This window comes from Oncorhynchus keta, chromosome 5 (genome assembly GCF_023373465.1).
Source record: "Oncorhynchus keta strain PuntledgeMale-10-30-2019 chromosome 5, Oket_V2, whole genome shotgun sequence".
Lineage (NCBI taxonomy): Eukaryota > Metazoa > Chordata > Actinopteri > Salmoniformes > Salmonidae > Oncorhynchus > Oncorhynchus keta.
In genome coordinates, this window is record NC_068425.1 from 10,235,555 (window position 1) to 10,259,067 (window position 23,513).

General features: G+C 47.3%; 3 protein-coding genes across 4 annotated transcripts in view; 1 reads left to right on the forward strand and 2 right to left on the reverse strand.

Moving 5' to 3' along the window:
* Positions 1–373: 373 nt before the first annotated feature.
* On the reverse strand, positions 374–3,900 carry LOC118384494 (prohibitin 1). The gene is made up of 7 exons (XM_035771086.2): positions 3,747–3,900; positions 3,144–3,238; positions 2,641–2,802; positions 2,404–2,546; positions 2,093–2,209; positions 1,793–1,888; positions 374–1,601 (listed from the first exon to the last, which is right to left on the reverse strand). Exons 2-7 carry the CDS (start codon positions 3,226–3,228, stop codon positions 1,389–1,391), a joined length of 816 nt encoding a protein of 271 aa, XP_035626979.1. The 5' UTR covers positions 3,229–3,238; positions 3,747–3,900; the 3' UTR covers positions 374–1,388.
* Positions 3,901–5,952: 2,052 nt separating this feature from the next.
* LOC118384495 (uncharacterized) lies at positions 5,953–13,742 on the forward strand. 2 transcript variants are annotated; one of them, XM_035771087.1, is made up of 6 exons: positions 5,953–6,099; positions 6,789–6,972; positions 9,499–9,602; positions 9,706–12,489; positions 12,771–12,979; positions 13,261–13,742. In XM_035771087.1, the coding sequence occupies exons 2-6, from the start codon at positions 6,789–6,791 to the stop codon at positions 13,364–13,366; spliced, it is 3,387 nt and encodes a 1,128-aa protein (XP_035626980.1). In that variant the 5' UTR covers positions 5,953–6,099; the 3' UTR covers positions 13,367–13,742. The 2 variants fall into 2 exon arrangements, with proteins under 2 accessions (XP_035626980.1, XP_035626981.1); XM_035771088.2 differs by having other exon boundaries at positions 6,020–6,104.
* Positions 13,743–13,906: 164 nt separating this feature from the next.
* LOC118384148 (synaptic vesicle membrane protein VAT-1 homolog) overlaps positions 13,907–23,513 on the reverse strand; it is a 48,453-nt gene continuing 38,846 nt past the window's right edge. Inside the window, exon 6 of the mRNA XM_052518690.1 lies at positions 13,907–19,847. Within this exon, the coding sequence (XP_052374650.1) occupies positions 19,554–19,847 (294 nt within the window). The 3' untranslated portion in view covers positions 13,907–19,553. The remainder of the gene's footprint in view (positions 19,848–23,513) is intronic.

Consider the following 23,513-nt stretch of genomic DNA (forward strand, 5'->3'; position numbering starts at 1 on the left):
AACCATCTGATATGAAGCATAGCCAGGTTTATATTTATAAAACTACCGCTACTTTAGTTAGTGTATGAACTACATTGTATATATTTGTGCAATGGTAGCCTAGTAAACGTTTGTTCTCTGCCTCAATGTAAACATAAAAAGATGCTTAGGGAGTCCTTTCAAACTCTACACAGAATTTACTCAATAGCAGACAAAAGTTACATCTGGTCTAAGTTTCATATTTATGCACACAAGTGCAGGTATTCACAATTGGATGCAAAACTCAGAATATATTTATAGGGCCCTCTTGTGGCTATAAATGAGAGAACCATAACTTGAACATCAACCGTGTCACATTTCTCATTGATTTGGTACACACACACACAAAAAGAGCTGCTGTAGAAATAGGACAATTTTATTGTTAAGTTGAGACATATTGAGTGGAATGCGGGGGCTTGCATATCCTCCCTCCAAAATAAGACACGGCGACAAAACTTTAAAGAATCAGGGAAGGTTGCGACACTTGACCATCTTACAGGCACGTTTTATACCATTGGGCTAGGAGGGACATGTCACTGAGGAACATGGATGAGGTGGTGTGGACAGCGTGCTAGTAAACCAAAGATGATTCTGTAGAGGATCCAATCAAGTAGAGGGGAGTGCAGCACTGGGACTCCATTGTAATCAAACTGGGAGGATTTTAGGAAAGCTAGCTGTGAGAGGACATTTGACAGGCCAGCGACACAATAGACTAAGTCAAAGGGATGGGTAGAGTCAGACTCATTTAGAATATACGGCTCTGGGTAGATTAGTTCAGATAATTTGTACGATGTTTTTCCACTCATAACTTTAAATTACAAGGGTGCTTTGGATCCTACACTACTTTGGTGTATAGCAGCATCTTATTCACCCATGGAAGTGTGTGCTTGGCTAAGATCAATGTAAATCCAGTTGATTTGATAGCTTGTCCTCTCAGAGCAATAAATCCCCAGTATTGTGATTGCCGTAGTGGTAATAGTGCTAAAATGTTCCATCCTTCATGACATTCCAAACAGCTCTTCTCCTAAATTAACACAATTACAACTTCTTCATATCACAGGACTGTCACTGCGCTGAATTTGCCAGACAAAGCCAAGGTAAATACAAAATCAGTGATGCAGTAAATTGACTTACTATATGTAGTTTACCATAGATCAATCCTAAGGCTCCCTCTTCCCCACACACTGCCCAGACTTCAGAACCTTATCATGGACCTTTCCACACTCCCAAGCCGCCATTATTTCACTAGTCCATAGTTAGTCGGAGTGGGAGGAGAGTGTGTGAAAGTGGACACCCGTTCCCTCACCCCCTCCATGGCCCATGCATTGGCTGGTCACAGGGAGGGGTGGTTAGGTCAGGGTGTGTGAGTCTCACTGGGGCAGCTGGAGGAGTGTGCCCTGGCCGGCAGGCAGGTAGGTGATGTTGCGGGAGCGGGACAGCTGGAAGGCGATGTCCTCGGCAGCCTCCAGCTTACGCAGCTCTACCAGTCCGTCTCCAGCCTCCTGCAGGGAGTTAGCAATGAGCAGGGCGGCCTGAGAGTCACCCTCCGCTGAGATGATGGCTGCCTGTTTCTGTTGCTCAGCCTGGGGAAAGTAGAGAAGAAACACACTGTTGACTTCTATTCATCCTTTATAAAAAGGTGTGAAAGGTCAGAGTCACTTGGTTGTTCAGGGTCACTTGTAGCTTCAAGTGTATTAAATGAATGTTCATCATTCTTATCACCTTAAAGAACAAATCTGTCAATGTCTCAAACAAACCATTTCAGCCTTCTTACCTTCTCCACGACAAACCTGGCCCTCTCAGCCTCCTGCTGAGCCACCTGCTTCATCTCAACAGCCTCTGTGAACTCCTTACCGAACGTCAAGTGTGTCTGTTGAAGGAGGAACATGAGGTCTTCAATTAAAAACACAGAACATGTATAAGTAATGACCAGAACCACTGGGTAAAACACTGTTGCTTCCTTACTCATTAGAGCAATATGAAATATTAACAATATTTTCTGCACGCTCACAAGATATTATAAAATCATAGGAATTAGTTGTTTTGAGTATTATTCCTTTAAACAGCAGCTCACCAGTGAGACGTCATCCAAGATGAGGCCGAAGGTGTTGGCTCTTTCTGTCAGGTCGTCACTGACCTGCCGAGACACCAGCTCTCTCTGGGTGATGAGCTCACCGGCATCAAACCGGGCCTGTGAGGTGCACACAAACACACAGATGCAAATAAAATAAAAAAACAGGATAGCATAGTCTTCACTGCAACCCAATGCCATTCAGACTTTTTTTATGACAAGGCCTCAGAGGTGGAAACACAAAAGTCTGTTTTTACCCCCAAACCCCAGGGCAAAACCTTATAATGGAAATGCGGCATTAGTCTAACACTCACCACCACAGACTTGAGGACCTCTGTGGTGATGGACGGCAGTACCCTCTCATCGTAGTCCTCTCCGATGCTGGTGAAGATGCGTGGGAGCTGGCTAGTCACTGGCCGGAAGAGGATGCGCAGTGTGATGTTTACATTCTGCAGATCTGTGTGTGTGGGAGAGGTAAAAGCTTTTAGTATGTCAGAGAAAGACTAAGTGTGAAGGCTAATATGCCGGTCCTCGTGACTCATGTTAGTTACCTTTGCTGCCTGTGATGACAGGCACATTGCGTGGACGAGAACGACAGTCAAAGATGATAGGCTTCTGTACCCAGGGAATGAGGAAGTGGGTTCCCTCGCCAACTACGGCATCTTGCACTCCCCGGAACCTGTCAAATATAACTGCCCGATGACCTGCGTCAACTGAAACATTAAGAAATATTAGGCCAATTCAGGTTGGTAGTGTTATGGAATTCACAACTTTAAGTCTTATGTCATTCCTAATTTCTATTATTGCGGCAGGTGGCCTAGTGGTTAGAGCGTTGGACTAGTAACCAGAAGGTTGCAAGATCAAATCCCCGAGCAGACAAGGTAAAAATCTGTCCTTATGCCACTGAACCAAGGCAGTTAAACAAATTCTTACTTTAAATTAATAGGAATGTGGGTTAACTGACTTGCCTAGTTAAATAAAGGTTCAAATCAATACCCATGTGTTTCCATGACATCAAGATCAACTGATCTATTTACAGAGCTCAATGTCTCACCATTGAAGAGGGCAGAGTTCACAACACCTCCACCAACGGCGAGGGCCAGCCCCAACTTCCCGATGGATTCAAATAGTTTCGCCATGTCTGCGGCCCTGAAAGAAAATTGTATTTAAGATTATAGCTCTTAATCATATTAGTGAGTATGTGGTGGTATAATATATCTGCATGTAGGTAAGTAACCACTAAAGCCATCCAGAGCTCGGAGATATACCATTCTGACGTGATGGCCTTGGTCTGTCAATGATGCCAACGCTACATTAGCTAGCCAAGCAAGCAGACTTCGCAACAAAAACGACTAAGACTTATTTAACTAGCTATGTGAATTGAAACATGACACGCAATGTCACACCTGGACTTGTCATGCCAAACGAAAGTATTTGTTACCCTGATCTAGAGCTATCATGACAATCTGTAGCTACATGCTCACGCAGCGACATGAACTTGCAGATCGCTCGCTCGTGTCATTGTTACTCAATGCGTACCTTCCCGGTTTACGGAATAATTACACATAACTAGTCACACAGCAATATCTGACTATTAGGGAGCTTTGTTAATTATATATTGATACATGTATATAGTCAGAACTACATTACCACTCACCTACTGTTTTGTCAGTTCTGTCTATGACCTCCAACAGAGCCAACGTTAGAACGCATGAATTCTTTTTCTACAAAGCATGCGCGTCAACTTGTAACAAACTCCTCTCTGATTGGATAAGTAGTGCTCCGGGACTTGTTTATCGATTCAATTCATTGGCTAGTGAGAATGTCGCTGAGCATTCTGGTTGCTGAAGTTCACCAACTATGATAATAGTAATATTACGATTTAGTTAAGCAATAAGGCACAAGGGGGTGTGGTATATGGCCAATATACCACGGCTATTGGATGTTCTTAAACACGACCCAACGCGTAGTGCCTGAAAACAGTCCTCAGCCGTGTTATATTGGCCATATACCACAACCCCCGAGGTGCCTTATTGCTATTACAAACTGGTTACCAACGTAATTAGAGCAGTAAAAATACATGTTTTGTCATACTCGTGGTATACTGTCAGCCAATCAGCATTCAGGGCTCGAACCACACAGTTTATAATAATAATTATATATTTCTGTCATTTGAACAGGATTGAATCATAGAGTTTCTAACCCCGGAGGGGCCACATCACATTACGGAAGACTTGCGAAACAGACTATGCAGACCCGGCCAAGGTTTGAGAAGTCAATGAGAGAAGTGAAAAAATATTCGTTAGTTGTTAATTTTCTCACAATGTAAAGGCACAACCTATATTTGAGTCAATGTCTTAAGTAGTTGAACATGTTATTACTCCAACCTCGTGAAACTGACAAACTAACACGTTTTAATGTTATGTCGAAGGAATGCCTTTGATTTGACGGTCTGCACAAGCGCAGCTCAGCGGGAGACAACCCGTTAGACCCGATGATGTGTTTCTGCGCATGTGTTAGGTAGCCATTGTCGCCATGACATCACCTACAAGTGTCATCGGGGATTTCAATTGGAGAAGCAGTTTCAGCCTATCGTCATGTCTTTGGTAGAATTAATCATCTCTTTGGCGAGAATAATGTCTATGCAGATGTTTGACTGTTTCTTCTTAATTTTTCAAATTTTGAGAGTTTAGTGAGACATGTTGTGAAAATAAAGTTGAACTTAATGTTGAACTTACTTCAGTGACACACACACACACACACACACACACACACACACACACACACACACACACACACACACACACACACACACACACACACACACACACACACACACACACACACACACACACACACAAAAGATTTGTCATGAGTCCCCAGATCCTCAAAAAGTTCTACAGCTGCACCACTGAGACCATCCTGACCGGTTGCATCACCGCCGCCTAGTATGGCAACTGCTTGGCATCTGACCATAAGGAGCTACAGAGGGTAGTGCAACACTGGGGCCAAGCTTCCTGACATCCAGGACCTATATACTAGGCGGTGTCAGAGGGAAGCCCAAAGTCACCCTAGTCATAGACTGTTCTTTCTGCTACCGCCCCCCCCCCCCTGTTTTTATACTGCTGCTACTCACTGTTTATTATCTACACATAGCCATTTTAAAAATTACCTCGACTAATCTGCACCCCCCCTCCCACACACACACACACATTGACACCCTGCATATAGCCTCGTTATTGTTATGTAATTTTCTTGTGTTACTTTAAAAAAACTTTTGTTTATATAGTAAATAGTAAATTATCTCTTGAACTGCATTATTGGTTAAGGGCTCGTAAGTACGCATTTCACGGTAAGGTCTACACCCGTTGTATTCGGCGCATGTGACAAATACAATTTTATTTGATTTGTACAACTCACCTTGTGGGGACACACAATTCAGTCCCATTCACAATTCTAACCCTAACCCTGTAACCTTACCCTTTTAATTTTTAATTTTACCTTTATTTAACTAGGCAAGTCAGTTTAAGAACAAATGTGTATTTACCATAACGGCTTCCCTAACCTTAACCCTAAACCTAACCTTAAGCCGAAAACCTAACCTTAACCGTAACCCTAAAACTAACACTAGCTCCTTACACACACACACACACACACACACACACACACACACACACACACACACACACACACACACACACACACACACACACACACACACACACACACACACACACAACACACAAAATTTGTTGAAAGACAAATGTATTTCATTATTGGCCAATTCTAATCTAGGTCTTCAGTAGACCAATGCACTGATTCATTTTTGGACCTGTGAACCTGGCCTTGTGTTCGCCCCCTGGCGTTTGAAATGAAGAACAACAACAATCTTAACCCTCCAGTTCCTACTTCATCTAGTTTCACTTTCCATCCATGTTTTGAACAACACGCAAGGGAAGCACGTACACGTCTTTGGTGCGAGACGAGAGATATGAGAGGCTTCTAAAAAGGTACGGTAAGGATATTTGCGTTGATATCATTGTGAAAAAAGGCAATGCCTTTGAAGAGCTCTACTTTGAGGTTCTTTTAGATTGTGTCTTTGGATTTGTGCACTTCCTTGAAGTTTCATTTTGTCAGTCTCGTCGTCCGCACACTTACCCATCCCTTTGATTTTCACAGATGTGACCTGATGGTCAAAGTGATCGTCTCTTTTATAGAGCGGGAAGGGAATGGATAACTATGCGCACTCATCTAGCGTTTATTTCTGAAACAGTGGATGAAAGTGATTTGACGCATACTGTGCCTACTACTGGTCGATTGCTCTTTGTGGACTCCATTTGAACCTCGAGCAGTCAGTGCGCATGTCATGTGAACAGTTCGCACATCTCTCTTCACAGTATACTATCAACATCAACCGTACCTCAAGCCGTTTCCATAGCATTGACTAACGTTGACACAGCAGTTTAATAAAACGACGTTTATGTTGGTGAAGTTTCCTGGCAACGCCCAGCAGAGGGTGTAATTTGATCAAATATCCAGATACCCCCCCACAAAAAAATATTGTATGTTGGCCTATTACGTGTCAATGACAAATGTATTGACAATTTACGATCAGTGGTTTTGGTTGAAGGGAGACTTGGCTTGGTATACCCACCTATATATTCCTCCTGTATGTCAGTAACCCAGTTTTGCCCAGCAGATGGCGGAGCAGTGCAGGACAGTAAGGGTGAGTGGCCTGCCCACTGATATAAAGGAGGACCGGCTGACAGACAAGCTATACATCTACTTCCTGAGGGCCAGGAATGGAGGAGGGGAAATAGCACATGTCACCATTGTCAAGGCAACACCCGGCTCTGCTCTCATCACCTTTGAGGACATTGGAGGTCAGTAGGTGTGTGTGTGTGTGTGTATATATATATAATGTGTCTGAGGCTCCTGGGAGGGGAGGGCTGGTGGGGTGTGTAGGGGATGGAATGTGAATGAGAAGAGATCAGGAGACTGGAGACGTGATGGTGGTAAATGGACTATTTCACCATAACGTAGAGGCATAAAGTAACTACCGTACATCGTTGCCACTGCGAAGTTCCTTCTCAGTAGATTTCCATCTGGCTCGTTGACCATAGCCACTCTTTTTAAATGTAATTTTGCATCCATTTGCAAATTAACGGTGAAATGCAAAGTATTATGCTTCGTGTCCTGCCACCATCGATTAACTTGGGGGTTGGCATACATTAACTGTGGGCTCGGGGGTTGGCATACATTAACTGTGGGCTCGGGGGTTGGCATACATTAACTGTGGGCTCGGGGGTTGGCATACATTAACTGTGGGCTCGGGGGTTGGCATACATTAACTGTGGGCTCGGGGGTTAGCATACATTAACTGTGGGCTCGGGGGTTAGCATACATTAACTGTGGGCTCGGGGTTAGCATACATTAACTGTGGGCTCGGGGGTTAGCATACATTAACTGTGGGCTCAGGGGTTAGCATACATTAACTGTGGGCTCGGGGTTGGCATACATTAACTGTGGGCTCGGGGTTGGCATACATTAACTGTGGGCTCGGGGTTGGCATACATTAACTGTGGGCTCGGGGTTAGCATACATTAACTGTGGGCTCGGGGGTTAGCATACATTAACTGTGGGCTCGGGGGTTAGCATACATTAACTGTGGGCTCGGGGGTTAGCATACATTAACTGTGGGCTCGGGGTTAGCATACATTAACTGTGGGCTCGGGGTTGGCATACATTAACTGTGGGCTCGGGGTTAGCATACATTAACTGTGGGCTCGGGGTTGGCATACATTAACTGTGGGCTCGGGGTTAGCATACATTAACTGTGGGCTCGGGGTTGGCATACATTAACTGTGGGCTCGGGGTTGGCATACATTAACTGTGGGCTCGGGGTTAGCATACATTAACTGTGGGCTCGGGGTTAGCATACATTAACTGTGGGCTCGGGGTTAGCATACATTAACTGTGGGCTCGGGGTTGGCATACATTAACTGTGGGCTCGGGGTTAGCATACATTAACTGTGGGCTCGGGGTTAGCATACATTAACTGTGGGCTCGGGGTTAGCATACATTAACTGTGGGCTCGGGGTTAGCATACATTAACTGTGGGCTCGGGGTTGGCATACATTAACTGTGGGCTCGGGGTTAGCATACATTAACTGTGGGCTCGGGGTTAGCATACATTAACTGTGGGCTCGGGGGTTGGCATACATTAACTGTGGGCTCGGGGTTGGCATACATGAACTGTGGGCTCGGGGTTGGCATACATGAACTGTGGGCTCGGGGTTGGCATACATGAACTGTGGGCTCGGGGTTGGCATACATGAACTGTGGGCTCGGGGGTTGGCATACATTAACTGTGGGCTCGGGGGTTGGCATACATTAACTGTGGGCTCGGGGGTTGGCATACATACATTAACTGTGGGCTCGGGGTTGGCATACATTAACTGTGGGCTCGGGGGTTGGCATACATGAACTGTGGGCTCGGGGGTTGGCATACATTAACTGTGGGCTCGGGGTTGGCATACATTAACTGTGGGCTCGGGGTTAGCATACATTAACTGTGGGCTCGGGGTTGGCATACATTAACTGTGGGCTCGGGGTTGGCATACATACATTAACTGTGGGCTCGGGGTTGGCATACATTAACTGTGGGCTCGGGGTTGGCATACATGAACTGTGGGCTCGGGGTTGGCATACATTAACTGTGGGCTCGGGGGTTGGCATACATTAACTGTGGGCTCGGGGGTTAGCATACATTAACTGTGGGCTCGGGGGTTAGCATACATTAACTGTGGGCTCGGGGGTTGGCATACATTAACTGTGGGCTCGGGGGTTAGCATACATTAACTGTGGGCTCGGGGGTTAGCATACATTAACTGTGGCCTCGGGGGTTAGCATACATTAACTGTGGGCTCGGGGGTTAGCATACATTAACTGTGGGCTCGGGGGTTGGCATACATTAACTGTGGGCTCGGGGGTTGGCATACATGAACTGTGGGCTCGGGGGTTGGCATACATGAACTGTGGGCTCGGGGGTTGGCATACATGAACTGTGGGCTCGGGGGTTGGCATACATGAACTGTGGGCTCGGGGGTTGGCATACATTAACTGTGGACTCGGGGGTTGGCATACATTAACTGTGGGCTCGGGGGTTGGCATACATACATTAACTGTGGGCTCGGGGGTTGGCATACATTAACTGTGGGCTCGGGGTTGGCATACATGAACTGTGGGCTCGGGGTTGGCATACATTAACTGTGGGCTCGGGGGTTGGCATACATTAACTGTGGGCTCGGGGGTTGGCATACATTTCAAGGAGAGGCCAGGGGCAGGAGTGCTTAGTAAGGGTGTTTCTCTGACTGAGATTGATTGAGGTCTCTGGTGACCCCGCACAGTGGCAAGGAGCGTGCTTCAACATGGCCGACACATTCTGATGGTGGACGGGAAGAAGTATGAACTCACCTTGACTGAACCTCACAAAGACCTGAACCCAAATAAGGTACGTTGTTGACACAATATTGGGAAAAAGTGACACATTTTGATTAGACTTACATGCTCTCCCTCTTTCTCCCCCTCTCTCTCTCTCTCTCTCTCCCGTTCAGGTCATCTTGAGCATGTCTGTTACTTTGGACTACAGCCAGCTACCTGGAGGAAAGGCAGCATTGACCAGCCTTGACAGGAGTCATGATCTCCAGATCCGCTATAACAACCCAGAGCATATCTGCACCTTGCAGGGCCTCTACTCCCAGGTCCAGGCTGCACTGGCCCAAATACTGGGGCTCCCTGGGGTCCTGGCCTCCACAGATACACCCCCAGCTGGGGCCAATGGTGTTCTGGGAGTCCTTACTAGAGGCACTAGGGGCCAAGTGAAAAGGACTCATACCCAGGAGGCAGCAGACCATCACAGGAGAGGTGATGAGCAAAGTGATCGAGGCTCAGGCCCACTTAGGGACTTTACGTCTGGAGGTCAGGGCTGGGAGGGGGAGGGGACAGCCCAGGCAGAGAGGGGTGCTGTGAGTCTGTCTGAGGAACCCCCCATGGTGGAAGAGGACCTCTCCCTGATCATGGATGCAGACTTGTTCCACTACCTGCAGTGGCACTGTGGAGGGGAGTACCAGGAGATCCTCAGCCAGCATGGGGTAGAGGTGGTGGACGTGACCGCTGAGGGTCTGACCACCCTGTTCCTACAGAGAGTACCCGGGGTGGGGGACATTGGGCAGGAGAGTCTGAGTGGGGCTCGTGCGGACCTGAGCCGGCTCTACCAGGAGAACGAGTCCAGGCTCCGGCGAGCCCAGCTGCCCAAGAGTGTCCTCTCTCCCAGCGTAGGCCTGTCCAGGGCCATGGAGGGCCTGCGGGTCAGGCTGCCCAAGTTGCTGCTCAGTGAGGATGACAGGAACATCTACATAGTTGGCAACAGCAGCGACGTGTCCGAAGCCAAACAGTTCCTCCTCCTGGGGGAGAGAGAGGAGGCGGTGGAGGATGTAGCCAGCTTGTTACCATCTCCCTCATCCACATCTGGTTCCTCCAAGCCAGGGGAAGAGGAGAGACTCACACCCACTCTCTCCTCCACAGCAGGAACACCCCTGGACGCCAGGGTAGATAAGCTGCTCAAGCAATATGAGACAGAGAAGAGGACAGAGGGGGCCCGAGGGTATAAGTTTGCCCCCCGCTTCAAGGCATTAGGGCCGGCTGGGCTAGGGACCAGACCTAGGGACACAGTGATGGTAGGGGACACATCTCCAAGTGTACGACCAGGTTTTGGACCCATGTTAGGCCATGACCTGTTTGGCTCAGACAGAGCAGGGTCAGGTGTTGGGGGACTCTACAGGCAAGGTACACAGGGTAGTGGAGAGGATATCCTGTTCAAGAGAGGTGACCCCCTGTTCACCCCTTCCTCTATGGAGAATGGACTCTTCCTGAGCTCATCACCAACAGACCTTGTGCAGCAGGGTGAGACAGCCCCATTCACCTCAACTCTGAACACCTTGTCAGGGGGCACCACCATCTCAACCTCCGGGTCAGGGTCCACCCTAAAGCGGGCCAGTAGTTTCTCTGGGCGGGCCAGGTCCAAGGTCCAGGACCCAGGACAGAGTGAAGCTGAGAAAGCCACAACCAGAGCCAGGTGGTCCAATAGTTTGGACAGGAGAAATGCCTACAGTGCAGAGCTAACCGTCTCCATGGTGATATGGAATTACATGAAGGAGGCCTACGCCACCCGTATACAGGACATGACCTCTGACCTGCAGATGAGGGAGAGCCAATCAGACAAAAGCAGTGACATCACTGTCATCCTTAAGGGGGCGGACTCATCTGTGCTGCACACCTGTCAGTTGGAGATGCAGAGGCTGGTTGCCATGGTGAAGACAGACTTCTGTTTGCAGGAGTTGCGTCTGGCTGAGTTAGGCGTGTCTGACCCAGCAGATGAGACTTTAGAGGTGTGCTGTGCTGAGGTGAGGCAACGGTTCAAGAAGGTCTCCATCCAGACAATGAGAGATAGTGTGTTTCTGATCGGCCCCAAGCAGCTGTGCTCCCAAGTGGGTGCAGCACTGAGGGAGGTGTTCCCTGGGGAGACTGGCCAGAGGGGGGGACAAGAGGACTTCTCTGTCCCATCTACCTCCACTTTCAATCAGTTCAGTCCATTTCAGGTGAATGGGATCCAGAACTCCACACAATTTCAGACCAATAGCCCTCAGTGGATGTCTGAGACTCAGCGAGGGGGAGAGGAGGGGCCTGGTGCCAACAGGAAGAAGAATGATGTCCAAAGGAGTGATTCTTCCAAGAGGATGAGGAACAGCGAATCAGAACACAAGAACACAGTTGTCAGCCAATCACCAGCGAGGAAAGACCCTGTCATAAAGGAGAGAGTGGAGAGGGAAGGGACCATGGAGGCAGACGGGAGCAAGACTGACACATTTCTCAGCCATTCAGCGATAGGCAATGGAGGAAGGCCCGGAGCAGTGAATGGTGGCGGTACCAATCAAGACATGGTCGCGCCCCCAAAAGAAAGCAACATGAGATCCGGAGTGACCCAGAAGGACAACAACAGACAGTTTAGTGGAGCAGAGAACCAGGAGAGGCCCGGGTCACGGGGAGCGCTGACACGTCACGGCCTGGGAAGGTCTAGTCTGTCTGGGGCACGGACACAGATCTGTGTGTGTGGGGAGAGTGGGGCGTCAGTGACGAGGACAGGGTGTGGGATGACCCTGTGCACACAGTGCCTTCTCAAAGCCCACGTCCAATGCAGGGTTTGCCCCAAGGCTGAGGTGGCAGTTCCACAGGGCGTCCAGGGTAACATGAGCTACGCTGAGATGCCCTTCAGCCTGCCAGGCCATGGCAGAGACGCCGTCGTTAAGATCACCTACAGCATCCCAGATGGCATTCAGGGGGTAAGGGCAAGACTTCTCTAACAGGCTATCTGATGGGCCAATTACTGTTGACATTCTTAATGTGTCATGTCATTCATGTGTTATTTTCCTCAACTGTCCAAATGCTCTCTTGGTATTATTAAATCAGCTTATATTCAAATGTTCAGTTTAAGTATCCCTTGTCAGTAATGTCTTGCTTTGCATTTCTACGGTCTGTCATGTTTAACTCCTAACACTGTCTGTTGGCTATTGCAATCTGGAACACACCCCATTATCTGCCACCTGTCCCTCTCTTGTTGTAGGAGGGCCACCCCTCGCCTGGCTCTGCGTTTCGGGGGGGAGTATTTGAGGCCTACCTTCCCCTATGTGAGAGGACCAGAAAACTCCTACCGCGGCTGGAGAAAGCCTTCAGGCTAGGCCTCACCTTCACTGTGACGGGCAGGGAGCCAGGGGCCAGGGTCAGCTGGGACAGCATCCCCCACAAGACCAGCCTGCAGGGGGGCAAGTCTGGGTGAGTACTGGAGTCACAGTACCCATTAGTGGCTCTCGACTGAAATAGCAACAGTAAAGAGCAGAAAGTCGGGGGTCAATGTTATGTGCTGGCCGTTTTATTACCTAGATTGTATCCCAAATGCCAGCCTATATATTGCACTACTTTTGGGAATATGGTGCCATTAAGGATGTAACCTATGTAAGAAAAGCCCTATAGAGCTCTGGTTAAAAGCAGTGCACTATGTAGGATTAGGGTGCCATTTGAGATAACCACCATAATGTAATTTTGTGTCCACACAGGAATGGTTATCCAGACTCCACCTATCTGAGTCGCCTGTCTGAAGTACTGAGGGCTCATGGGATTGAGGAGGACCCTGCCAAGTCTCAAGTCACAAACAAAACCTGACAAGGATAGTCTTTTCTGTGTTTTTATGAAGGTGTTTGTGTCTATCCGGTGTTAAATCTGTACGCTAATGTCTTTTGCACCGTGTCCCTAGACTCCCTAGAAATCTTGGAACGCTTGTGTGAGTCCGTATAGTAATAAGCCAATGAGATAAGTTATTTTGGTTCTTAAGAGTTTTATAGTTGTGCTGTTGTTCATGCTTCAATCAGGACCAATATCATTTCCACAGGTATTTTACGGATGATAGTGACAGGATATACTGAAAAGTGTTTTATTTTCATTGGACCAATACTAGTCCTGGCAGCTGTTGTTTATTTGATCTCTCCTGTGTTTTGAATCCCTAGAGACTTGACAGTAAACATTCCCGTCTTTATCTTACCGCGACCGCGTACCCGTGCATACCTTTTCGGTACTCCCGCCGCTGACAGCATTCACATTCGTTATGTAAACGCACTCAAAACATGAGCCACAACATATCAAGTAATTGCAGTTCAATATGGTTTCCTCACAGTAAAATCCTAATAACACAAACAAAGCCACAGCTCCGGGGTCAGTTGTTTTTTTGTGGTTTTTTTTCGTTATGCTTTTTTATTAGTCCTGGAAAACATGTAAGGCATATGGTAACATTACACATTGAAGCGTTACAAGCTCTAGAGCCGATACTGTGGACAGCATGGCACCACGTACGCAGTAAACCCAGACAAGCACAGAAGCAGCATCAATTCAAAGGGTTTTAAAAAAACAAAGCGGAGACAACTTAGTAGACGAGTGGAAAACAACACTGTGGAGAGAAGGAGAGAAGGAATGACAAAATCAACGTGTAGGTCGAATAGCTGTCTCACAGTAAACCATGTGTGGAATCTGAGCTGTCTGGACGGGAAAGTGACAATGGACCTGTTTTACCTGAAACTTTCCCGTAGATGGGTTCATGTGCATCTTGTTATGAGGCTGACTTGACAGTGCCAGATGAGGGAAGAGGAGGGGGTATGGGTGCAGTGAGGAGAGGCGAGGGGGGCACGAGCGGGTATAGGTGCAGTGATTTGGCTGCTGTTGGCACCATGATGATGGGAGTGGAAAGGGAAAGGGACTCCCTCTGCACAGAGACACTACTGAACAATACAGTGGAAGGAATAGTGAACTATACACACACATGCCTTTTTTTCCGGGTCACCTACACACAGATCCTAGTGTACTATACACATCGTAACAAGCCTAGCCAAATGCACCAGACACTCACAGCATCTCTATGGAGTCGTGGAATGTGTTGGTAGTTGGCACATGGCAACAGTTTTTAGTGATTGCTAATGAAGAGCCAGAGACAGCCAGAAGCGGTTGGGTTGTTTTCTTTTAGGGGGGGAGGGGGGGGGCTGTACGCCTCTGGATGTGGTAATAATCTCCACACTGGGATTATCTATCTAACTAGGAATACACTCCACCCAGCACTGCGATTGACATAAGACTGGAAAGGAGAACGATATAGTGTGTGTGTGAGAGAGAAAAACAAAGACAGACAAATGTACTCAAAGGCAGTCATTTCTGATCAAGACAGGAGGCTGTTTGGAATGATCTGTGAGAAACCATGTGAAACAGTGATATTACTGCTGCCAATCAAATGAAACCCTTTTTTTTTTTTACTCCCAGGAAACAATCAGCACGTTATCTAGAACAATATAGCTGGGCGCTGTGATGTTTTCCAATGCATGAAATGCCTTAGTTTCTCAAAGGATCATCTCTGGTTTTAGAGCTCTTGCATAAGAATGTGTGTTTGGCTGGAAAAGCAATTCAATCTGACATACAACGTAGATTCACCAAGCTGGAAAAGCAATCGGGCGCTAGGGGTTGGGAGGAGTGGGTTAGGGCTCAGGCACAGCCAACATCAGATTCATCCTCTCCTCTCTGACTCCCAGTTACACCCCACGCCCTAGCCACTCACTACACCCACCCACCCACCCGTGTGCTGCAGCTGAGTTCAACTAAGAGACCTTTTGGTTCTATCAAACAGGAAGAAAAACATTGAATCAAATGACATATAATCTCTGCACCACATGGCATTGGATGCATGCAATTGAATTCCAGATGTTAATGTGATGTGTGTGTATGGAGAGGGGAGAGGGCGGGGCTTTGGCTAACTGATAATTGACTAGAACCAAAGAGCTCTCGAGGTGCAATAGAGGATAATGGAATGTCTGAGACCAACAGGCTGTATGTGAACTGGGATCGGCTTTAGGGCAGATATGTTGCATCTGGGACAGACCTAGAGCTGGGTTTCTATCTGTGCAGCTGTGCCATATGGCCTCGCTATGACATCCCCTACACATCTGCTAACTCACTCTCTCTCATCCCATACAAACCATTTGGAATCAGGCTAAGAGAAACAGGAAACCGGAGTATGGTGGTGTTCACAAAGCTAAACTAGAGAGAGGTGGATGAAAGAAATGCTCCATGATTCAATGATTTGCCTGGTCATGTATATTTTTGAAAGAATTAGTTTAAAAATATATTTGTATTTTTTGGGGTTGCAATTCTAAGAAGATTTGAGTTTGTTTGCTTTGCTGTGCAGCCTAATCGTCCATGCACCTTGTCCATTCACTGTTATGGAGATTATATGGTCTGAATATAAACGCATAGGCCTGTCGACTGATGTGGGATCAGTTTGTTGTAGTAGATGTCTGAGGCCTGATAATACTCTTAACACATTTCGCTGATCTGAGACTAGCACAATGAGGAATTTGGATATGGAGGGAAGTGCCTCTCAACGAGATTGTGTGTGTGTGTTTGTGTGTTAGGATTGAGGCATGAGAGCAAGACCCCAACCAATCAGAAACAACTAGAACATTTTGTAAACTGTAGCAAAACTCTATCAGCACCCATAAGCATTTGGGACAGAAATCATACACAGATTGTTTTTGTTTTTCTACAAGGTCATAGGAAAAGTACCCAGAAACATATTTTCTTCTTCTCCTTTTCATTGAATGCACCGTTGTAGTCAAGGCATTGACAGAGGAGTACATACAGTTTGGCACAAATGGTCAGGCCCAACAGAAAGGCTCATCACATTGAAAAGGAATGTAGTTAGGCAGGTCCCTGCGTAAAGAGTATGAACTTTGAACTTTAAACCCCTTGGAAAACAAAACAAAAAAACATTTAAGTCAAACAACAACAAAAAAAAGAACCTATTAAGTAAAACATCCTTTTACTGAAGCATTAGCTTCTCACATGGCATTCAGAAAACAAAAGCACCGGTCCACAGGTTCACAGAAGGAGCCCAGCAGATCAGAAAAGAACACTAACCAGAGCCTGACAGAACACAGTCACTCCCCACACCGGCATGGCACTCACACTCTGTCCCAGGCCCACTGCTGTCCCAGCTACACCGTGTCGTCACTTTCACAGCCCTGGATGAATGAATGGTTTCATTTGAGCTGCCACCCAGCAGAAGTTAGAGGAGGAGATGAGTGTTTGTGTTTTGAGTGCATGGAAAAATGTCACTTCCACTGTACTTCCAGTGAGTTTCAGCAGATACAGTAATGGTCTCTTTGAGTGGGGAAGGAGCGGAGTCAGAGACCGTGGGACTGGAGTGGGACTGCCATGCCTGGAAGTGCATTAAGATCAGCGAGCAGAGTGCAAAATACCTATACCAACTGTCCTCTTAACATTGGCCTCGTCAGAGAAGGGGAGGAGAGAGAGAAAGAGAGAGAGAAACAAAGGATTAGAGCTAGACAGCTGTGAAGCAGATAAAGAGTGCAAGGAAGGGGAGGTTGTAATGGGGTTGAGGAGGTGGGAGACTTTTCTTAACCTGACAAACGACCTGAGGACACACACATCTTCACACACAATGACTGACACACAACATGAGGGAGGTCACTCATGCTAACACAACAACCTCTTTACAAAGTCACTAGTCACCATCTGAGACTCTTCACAGACAGGCAGGCGGACAGACAAGTGTGTGAAGAGCATGGATTCTCACATATTTCCAAATGGGATAGTAGTGGTGTGTTTTTGAAGTCCGTACTGCAGGACTCCTGCACATAACAGGTTTAGCTTCAGCCCATGGTTTATTATAGACAATTAATCTCTGACGTAAGAATGAATATCAGATTAATTCAATATAATGTAGAGGAGGACGTAAACAAAACCTCGCTTTATTGATACAAAGGAGTCGCCTATAATCAACTTCTGAAAACCAGTCTTGCTGTTCTAAATTATGTCCACAAGGGGCAGCAGTGCATTCATATGGGAGAGGCCAACTACTGATTGTGGCCCTAGGTGTGCCACCAGCACACAGACTATATGGGATTTGAATATCCTCATAATATACCGATACAAATAGAAATATTTCCAGAGTATAGAAACCTGGATGTTAGCCTGATTTTACTGCTCTGTACTACAGCTTTAATACTAAAGCCGAGGTTTCATTAGACAATTTACTGCTCACTCACACACTCACTCTCGATAGACCGAGAAATAGACCAGAGCCCCATCTCTGACGAGCCTGGTGCCTGTTGCTATGCCGACCACAGAGAGAGAGAGATGTAGAGAAAGGAGAAGGGGGAGGGACGGGTGAGAATGCACAGCAGCAGGAGTTTTTTTACCCTTCTAAACTCCCCTGTTTCAGATCAGGGTGAACGACAGGCAAGCGGTCACTGTGAAAGGAGTGGAATGTCAGGGGAGGAGTAGGGTCTGATATCAAGGAACTGGGTGGAATTCAACTCTATCTTACTCCGTTCACATGTCTTCGTGTCTCTACACAATACTGCCCCTTTGAACACATCGCCCTGTGTGTGTGTGTGTGTGTGTGTGTGTGTGTGTTTGTGCGCCTTGTTTGAAGAGAGACAATTTTCTCTCCTAATTGACACTGTGCACTGCTTGCCAACAGTTGGTTCATTAGAAACATCAGTGACTACAGAGCACCAGAACTAAGCCCTAATTTCTCCCTCCCTATTTAATACTGGACCAAATGGCTCATTAATTCTCTGTCTGGAGCTTCATCCTGTCACACGCTATTGTCTGGTCTCTAGTGCGTCACCTCTAGGATTATGGGATTTGTAGTGTGGGCTCAGCTGTGAGGGCGGAGCTGTGTGATACTAGAAGTACCCTGGCATTTAAGGGACGTGTCACTAACCTTTCTTTATATACTTAAATAAAGAGTGGGTAGTGGTGATTGACAGGGGAGTTCTGTAACCACTGGCTTTGGAGTCAAGCATCACACAGCCATGCAAACATCTCCAGGTGAGCTGACAGCCAATCACAGACAAGCAAACACTGACTGACTCATGCACAGTGACATAACAAAACACTGGACCGTATGTGAGATGGTGGGTGGGTGTGGTTCTGTCTGTCTGTCTGTCTGTCTGTCTGTCTGTCTGTCTGTCTGTCTGTCTGTCTGTCTGTCTGTCTGTCTGTCTGTCTGTCTGTCTGTCTGTCTATACAATAGGGAGAGGGGGAGGGGCAACTCAATAGAGGGAGAGGGGAGGAAGGAGAGGTGACAGGTGGAAGTCAGGGCAGGGCAATTTAGCATAGTGGGAGTCGACATGGAGAGGGACATGGAGGGAGGAGGGGCACTGTGTGAGTTGGAACGGGTCGAATTATCGTTGTCAAGGCAACGGTGATGCACCCCAGGCCTGGGAATTACACCCACACTGTCCCTCTGTGTGTCTCTCTCTCGGACTCTCTCTCTCTGGGGTCTCAACAGGCAACACCTTCAGACTGTTATGACATGAGTCATAGGGTAGCGTATAGTAGTGGTCATTTTCCCATGGTGGCGAGGTGAGGGCGGGAGCTGTTCTGTGAGCCCGGCTATCATTAAGCTGCCTTGGGATGAGGGAGCGTGAGGGATTCAGAAATAAGGTGACCCTTGCTTGAGTGGGGGAGGAGAGAGAGGGGAGGAGGGGGAGGGGTGGGTAAAGGCCCAGGCCTGAGTATTCGCTGTCAGAGTGGACTGGGAAGGGGTCTGAGAGATGATGGTAGGGCTGACAGAGTTGACTGCTGTTCAATGTGTCTATAAAGCCCACCCCCATCCCCCGCTCTCCCAACTCCAATCCACACACACACCACACCTCCCTTTCCCTCCCCCGCCACATTTCCCCTGCCCTGTCACCCCCTCCCAAACCAAACCCCTGCTCCCAGGACAAGAGCTCCCCTATGGTCTGCCTGCCTGACTATCCATCCATCCATCAATCCCTCACTCTCACTTCTCCTCTTTCTTGGGCTCCTCCTTCTTCTCCTCTTTCTTCTCCTCGTTTTTCTCCTCGTTTTTCTCCTCCTTCTTCGGCTCTTCCTTCTTCTTCTCTTCTTTCTTGTCCTCCTTCTTGGAGTCATCCTTCTTCTTGTCGTCTTTCTTCTTGTCATCCTTCTTCTTGTCCTCCTTCTTCTCCTCTTTCTTAGGCTCCTCTTTCTTCTCCTCCTCTGGCATAGGCTCGGTGATGAGGATCACCTTGCCGATGTTGTTTCTCTCTTGCATTCTCCGCATGGCATCGCCCACCTGGATAGAGAAGCAGAGGCAGAGAGAGAGATATGAATGAATGATGGACAGTGGGAGAGGGGAGGGAGAGTAGATATCCATCTACAATCATGTGTCCAGGACTGTTGGTTTGTCTTTCACACAAATATGCATACATAACCACATAACCCCCCCCCCCACACACACTAAATTGCTCTCCAAACCCATAGAAGACGATGATGCCAGGCACCGCAAGCATAATTTGCCCAGTCTATCACTCCTTAAACATAAACTACAGGCATGTATCAGAACGTAGGAGAGTGAAGTTTGGACAAACTTTAGTGGGAGGATGTATTAATAGCTGAGAGAGAGGGAGAAGGATGGGGACGGAGAGGTCGTGTAAACATGAGCCTGAGTCAGTGCTTGACGGACAGAAAGCAAGAGCAAAAGCTTGAGATGGAGAATCGTGTAAGACCGAGAGAAAGAACGAAGAAAAACTGGTGTAATTATGAATCATTATTCTGTGTTTAAACATTCTAATGCATTGCTAAATGCTACATTTATTTTCATTTGAAAGAACTTCAGTTTAAAACTGTCTATGTCGTCCGCGTATGTTTAATTAAACCACAGGATAGATAACACGTAGGGGTCTCATTCAGAGCTGGACAATGTATTGATCATGTCACATTACCATCATTGACTGACTGGTTTCTAGGTGCCTGTCATAGTGTCACGTCAGAGGCCGGTCCCCAGGGTTGTGCCACAGCCAGGATTGATTGACCCATAGGCTTCTTCCTGTCCTGCCTACCTGTCAATCATAGTGACAAAGGGGCAGATCCTAGACAGGCCAGTCCCACCCTATACCGACCGCTTGGCTCTGCCTAATGTCTGCGTCTGTCTCTCCATCAGAGGAGGCTTTGTGGGAGGAGCTATAGGAGGACGGGCTCTGTCTAATGGCTGGAATGGAACATGGAGGGAAACATGGTTTCCATGTGTTTGACATGTTTGATGCTGTTTCAGTTAATCCATTCCAGCCATTACAATGAGCCCATCCTCCTATAGCTCCTCCCATCAGCCTCCTCTGCCCTCCACCCCTCCCTTCTACCCCCACCCACTCCAGCCCTCGCAGGCAGGCAGACCACCTAACGACCAATGCCACGGCAACAGAGGGCCATCTCCTAGCAACCCAAAGCCTTGTCAAAGCTTGGCCCTGAGATACATACACACACACATACACACACAGGCATGGAAGAGGGGGAGTCATGTTGGAGTTAAGGATGGAGAGGAAGAGAGGGAGGGAGCAACTGGTGATATTCAGATGGACAGAATGCTTAAAGATGCAGTCCGGGATCTTAAGCACTTACACATTTGTAACATATTGTACGAATTGGAATAAAAGTTGGCGCTGAAGAACATGGCTGACGTTTTACATTCTCCCAACCAATTGTGCTACTTTGTCATTTATTTTTGCGTTTTGTGTAATTTTTTAAACTTATTGTGTACATAATGTTGCTGCTACCGTCTGTTATGAGCAAAAATAACTTACTCACCGCGGACTGGAAGAAAATTTTCCCTTTAACGAGTCTGATGAGAAGGATATCCTGCTTTCACTGTGGCACTCATGTCGGTAGCCATGAAGTGCTTTGAAAAGCTGGTCATGGCTCACATCAACAGCATCCTCCCAGACACCCTAGACCCACTCCAATTTGCATACCACCCCAACAGATCCACAGATGACGCAATCTGAATCGCACTCCACACTGCCCTTTCTCACCAGGACAAAAGGGACACCTATGTGAGAATGCTGTTCATTGACTACAGCTCAGCATTCAACACCATAGTGCCCACGAAGCTCATCACTAAGCTAAGGACTCTTGGACTAAACACCTCCCTCTGCAACTGGATCCTGGACGTCCTTCTGTAGCTCAGTTGGTAGAGCATGGCGCTTGTAACGCCAGGGTAGTGGGTTCGATTCCCGGGACCACCCATACGTAGAATGTATGCACACATGACTGTAAGTCGCTTTGGATAAAAGCGTCTGCTAAATGGCATATATTATTATTATTACTTCCTGACAGGCCACCCCCAGGTGGTAAGAGTAGGCAACAACACATCTGCCACGCTGATCCTTAACACTGGGGGCCCTCAAGGGTGTGTACTTACTTAGTCCCCTCCTGTATTCCCTGTTCACCCACGACTGTGTGGCCAAACACGACTCCAACACCATCATTACGTTTGCTGACTGACTACACAACAGTGGTATGTATGCCTGATCACCAACAACGATGAGACAACCTATAGGGAGGAGGTCAGAGAACTGGCAGTGTGGTGCCAGGACAACAACCTCTCCCTCAATGTGAGCAAGACAAAGGAGCTGATCATGGACTACAGGAAAAGGCAGGCTGAACAGGCCCCCATTAACATTGACAGGGCTGTAGTGGAGCGGATCGAGAGTTTCATGTTCCTTGGTGTCCACATCACCAACAAACTATCATGGTCCAAACATACCAAGACAGTTGTGAAGAGGGCACGACAAAACATTTTCCCCCTCAGGAGACTGAAAAGATTTGGCATGGGTCCCCAGATCCTCAAAAGTTTATACAGCTGCACCATCGAGAGCATCCTGACCAGTTGCATCACCACCTGGTATGGCAACTGCTCGGCATCTGACAGTAAGGCGCTACAGAGGGTAGTGCGAACGGCCCGGTACATCACTGGGGCCAAGCTTCTTGCCATCCAGGACCTATATAATAGGCGGTTTCAGAGGAAAGCCCATAAAATTGTCAGAGACTCCAGTCACAGTAGACTGTTTTCTCTGCCACCGCACGGCAAGCGGTACCAGAGCGCCAAGTCTAGGACCAAAAGGCTCCTCAACAGCTTCTACCCCCAAGCCATTAGACTGCTGATCAATTCATAAAATCACCACCGGACAATTTACATTGACCCCCCCTTTTGTACACTGCTGCTACTCAGTGTTTGTTTGCTACCTATGCATAGTCACTTTGCCCCCACCTACATGTACAGATTACCTCAACTAGACTGTAACCCCTGCACACTGACTCGGTACCAGTGCCCCCTGTATATAGCCTCGTTATTGTTATTCTTATCGTGTTACTTTTTATTTTAGTCTGCTTGGTAAATATTTTCTTCTTCTTGAACTGCACTGTTGGTTGAGGGCTTGTAAATAAGCATTTCACGGTAAAGTCTACACTTGAATTCGGCGCATGTGACAAATAAAGTTTGATTTGATTTGACACAAATTGCCCAAAAATGCTATATATGTACAGTGAGGGAAAAAAGTATTAGATCCCCTGCTGATTTTGTATGTTTGCCCACTGATAAAGAAATGATAAGTCTATAATTTTAATGGTAGGTTTACAAAAAAATCCAGAAAAACGCATGTCAAAAATGTTATAAATTGATTTGCATTTTAATGAGGGAAATAAGTATTTGACTCCTCTGCAAAACATGACTTAGTACTTGGTGGCAAAACCCTTGTTGGCAATCACAGAGGTCAGATGTTTCTTGTAGTTGGCCACCAGGTTTGCACACATCTCAGGAGGGATTTTGTCCCACTCCTCTTTGCAGATCTTCTCCAAGGTTTGGAGGCTGACGTTTGGCCTTCAGCTCCCTCCACAGATTTTCTATGAGATTAAGGACTGGAGACTGGCTAGGCCACTCCAGGACCTTAATGTGCTTCTTCTTGAC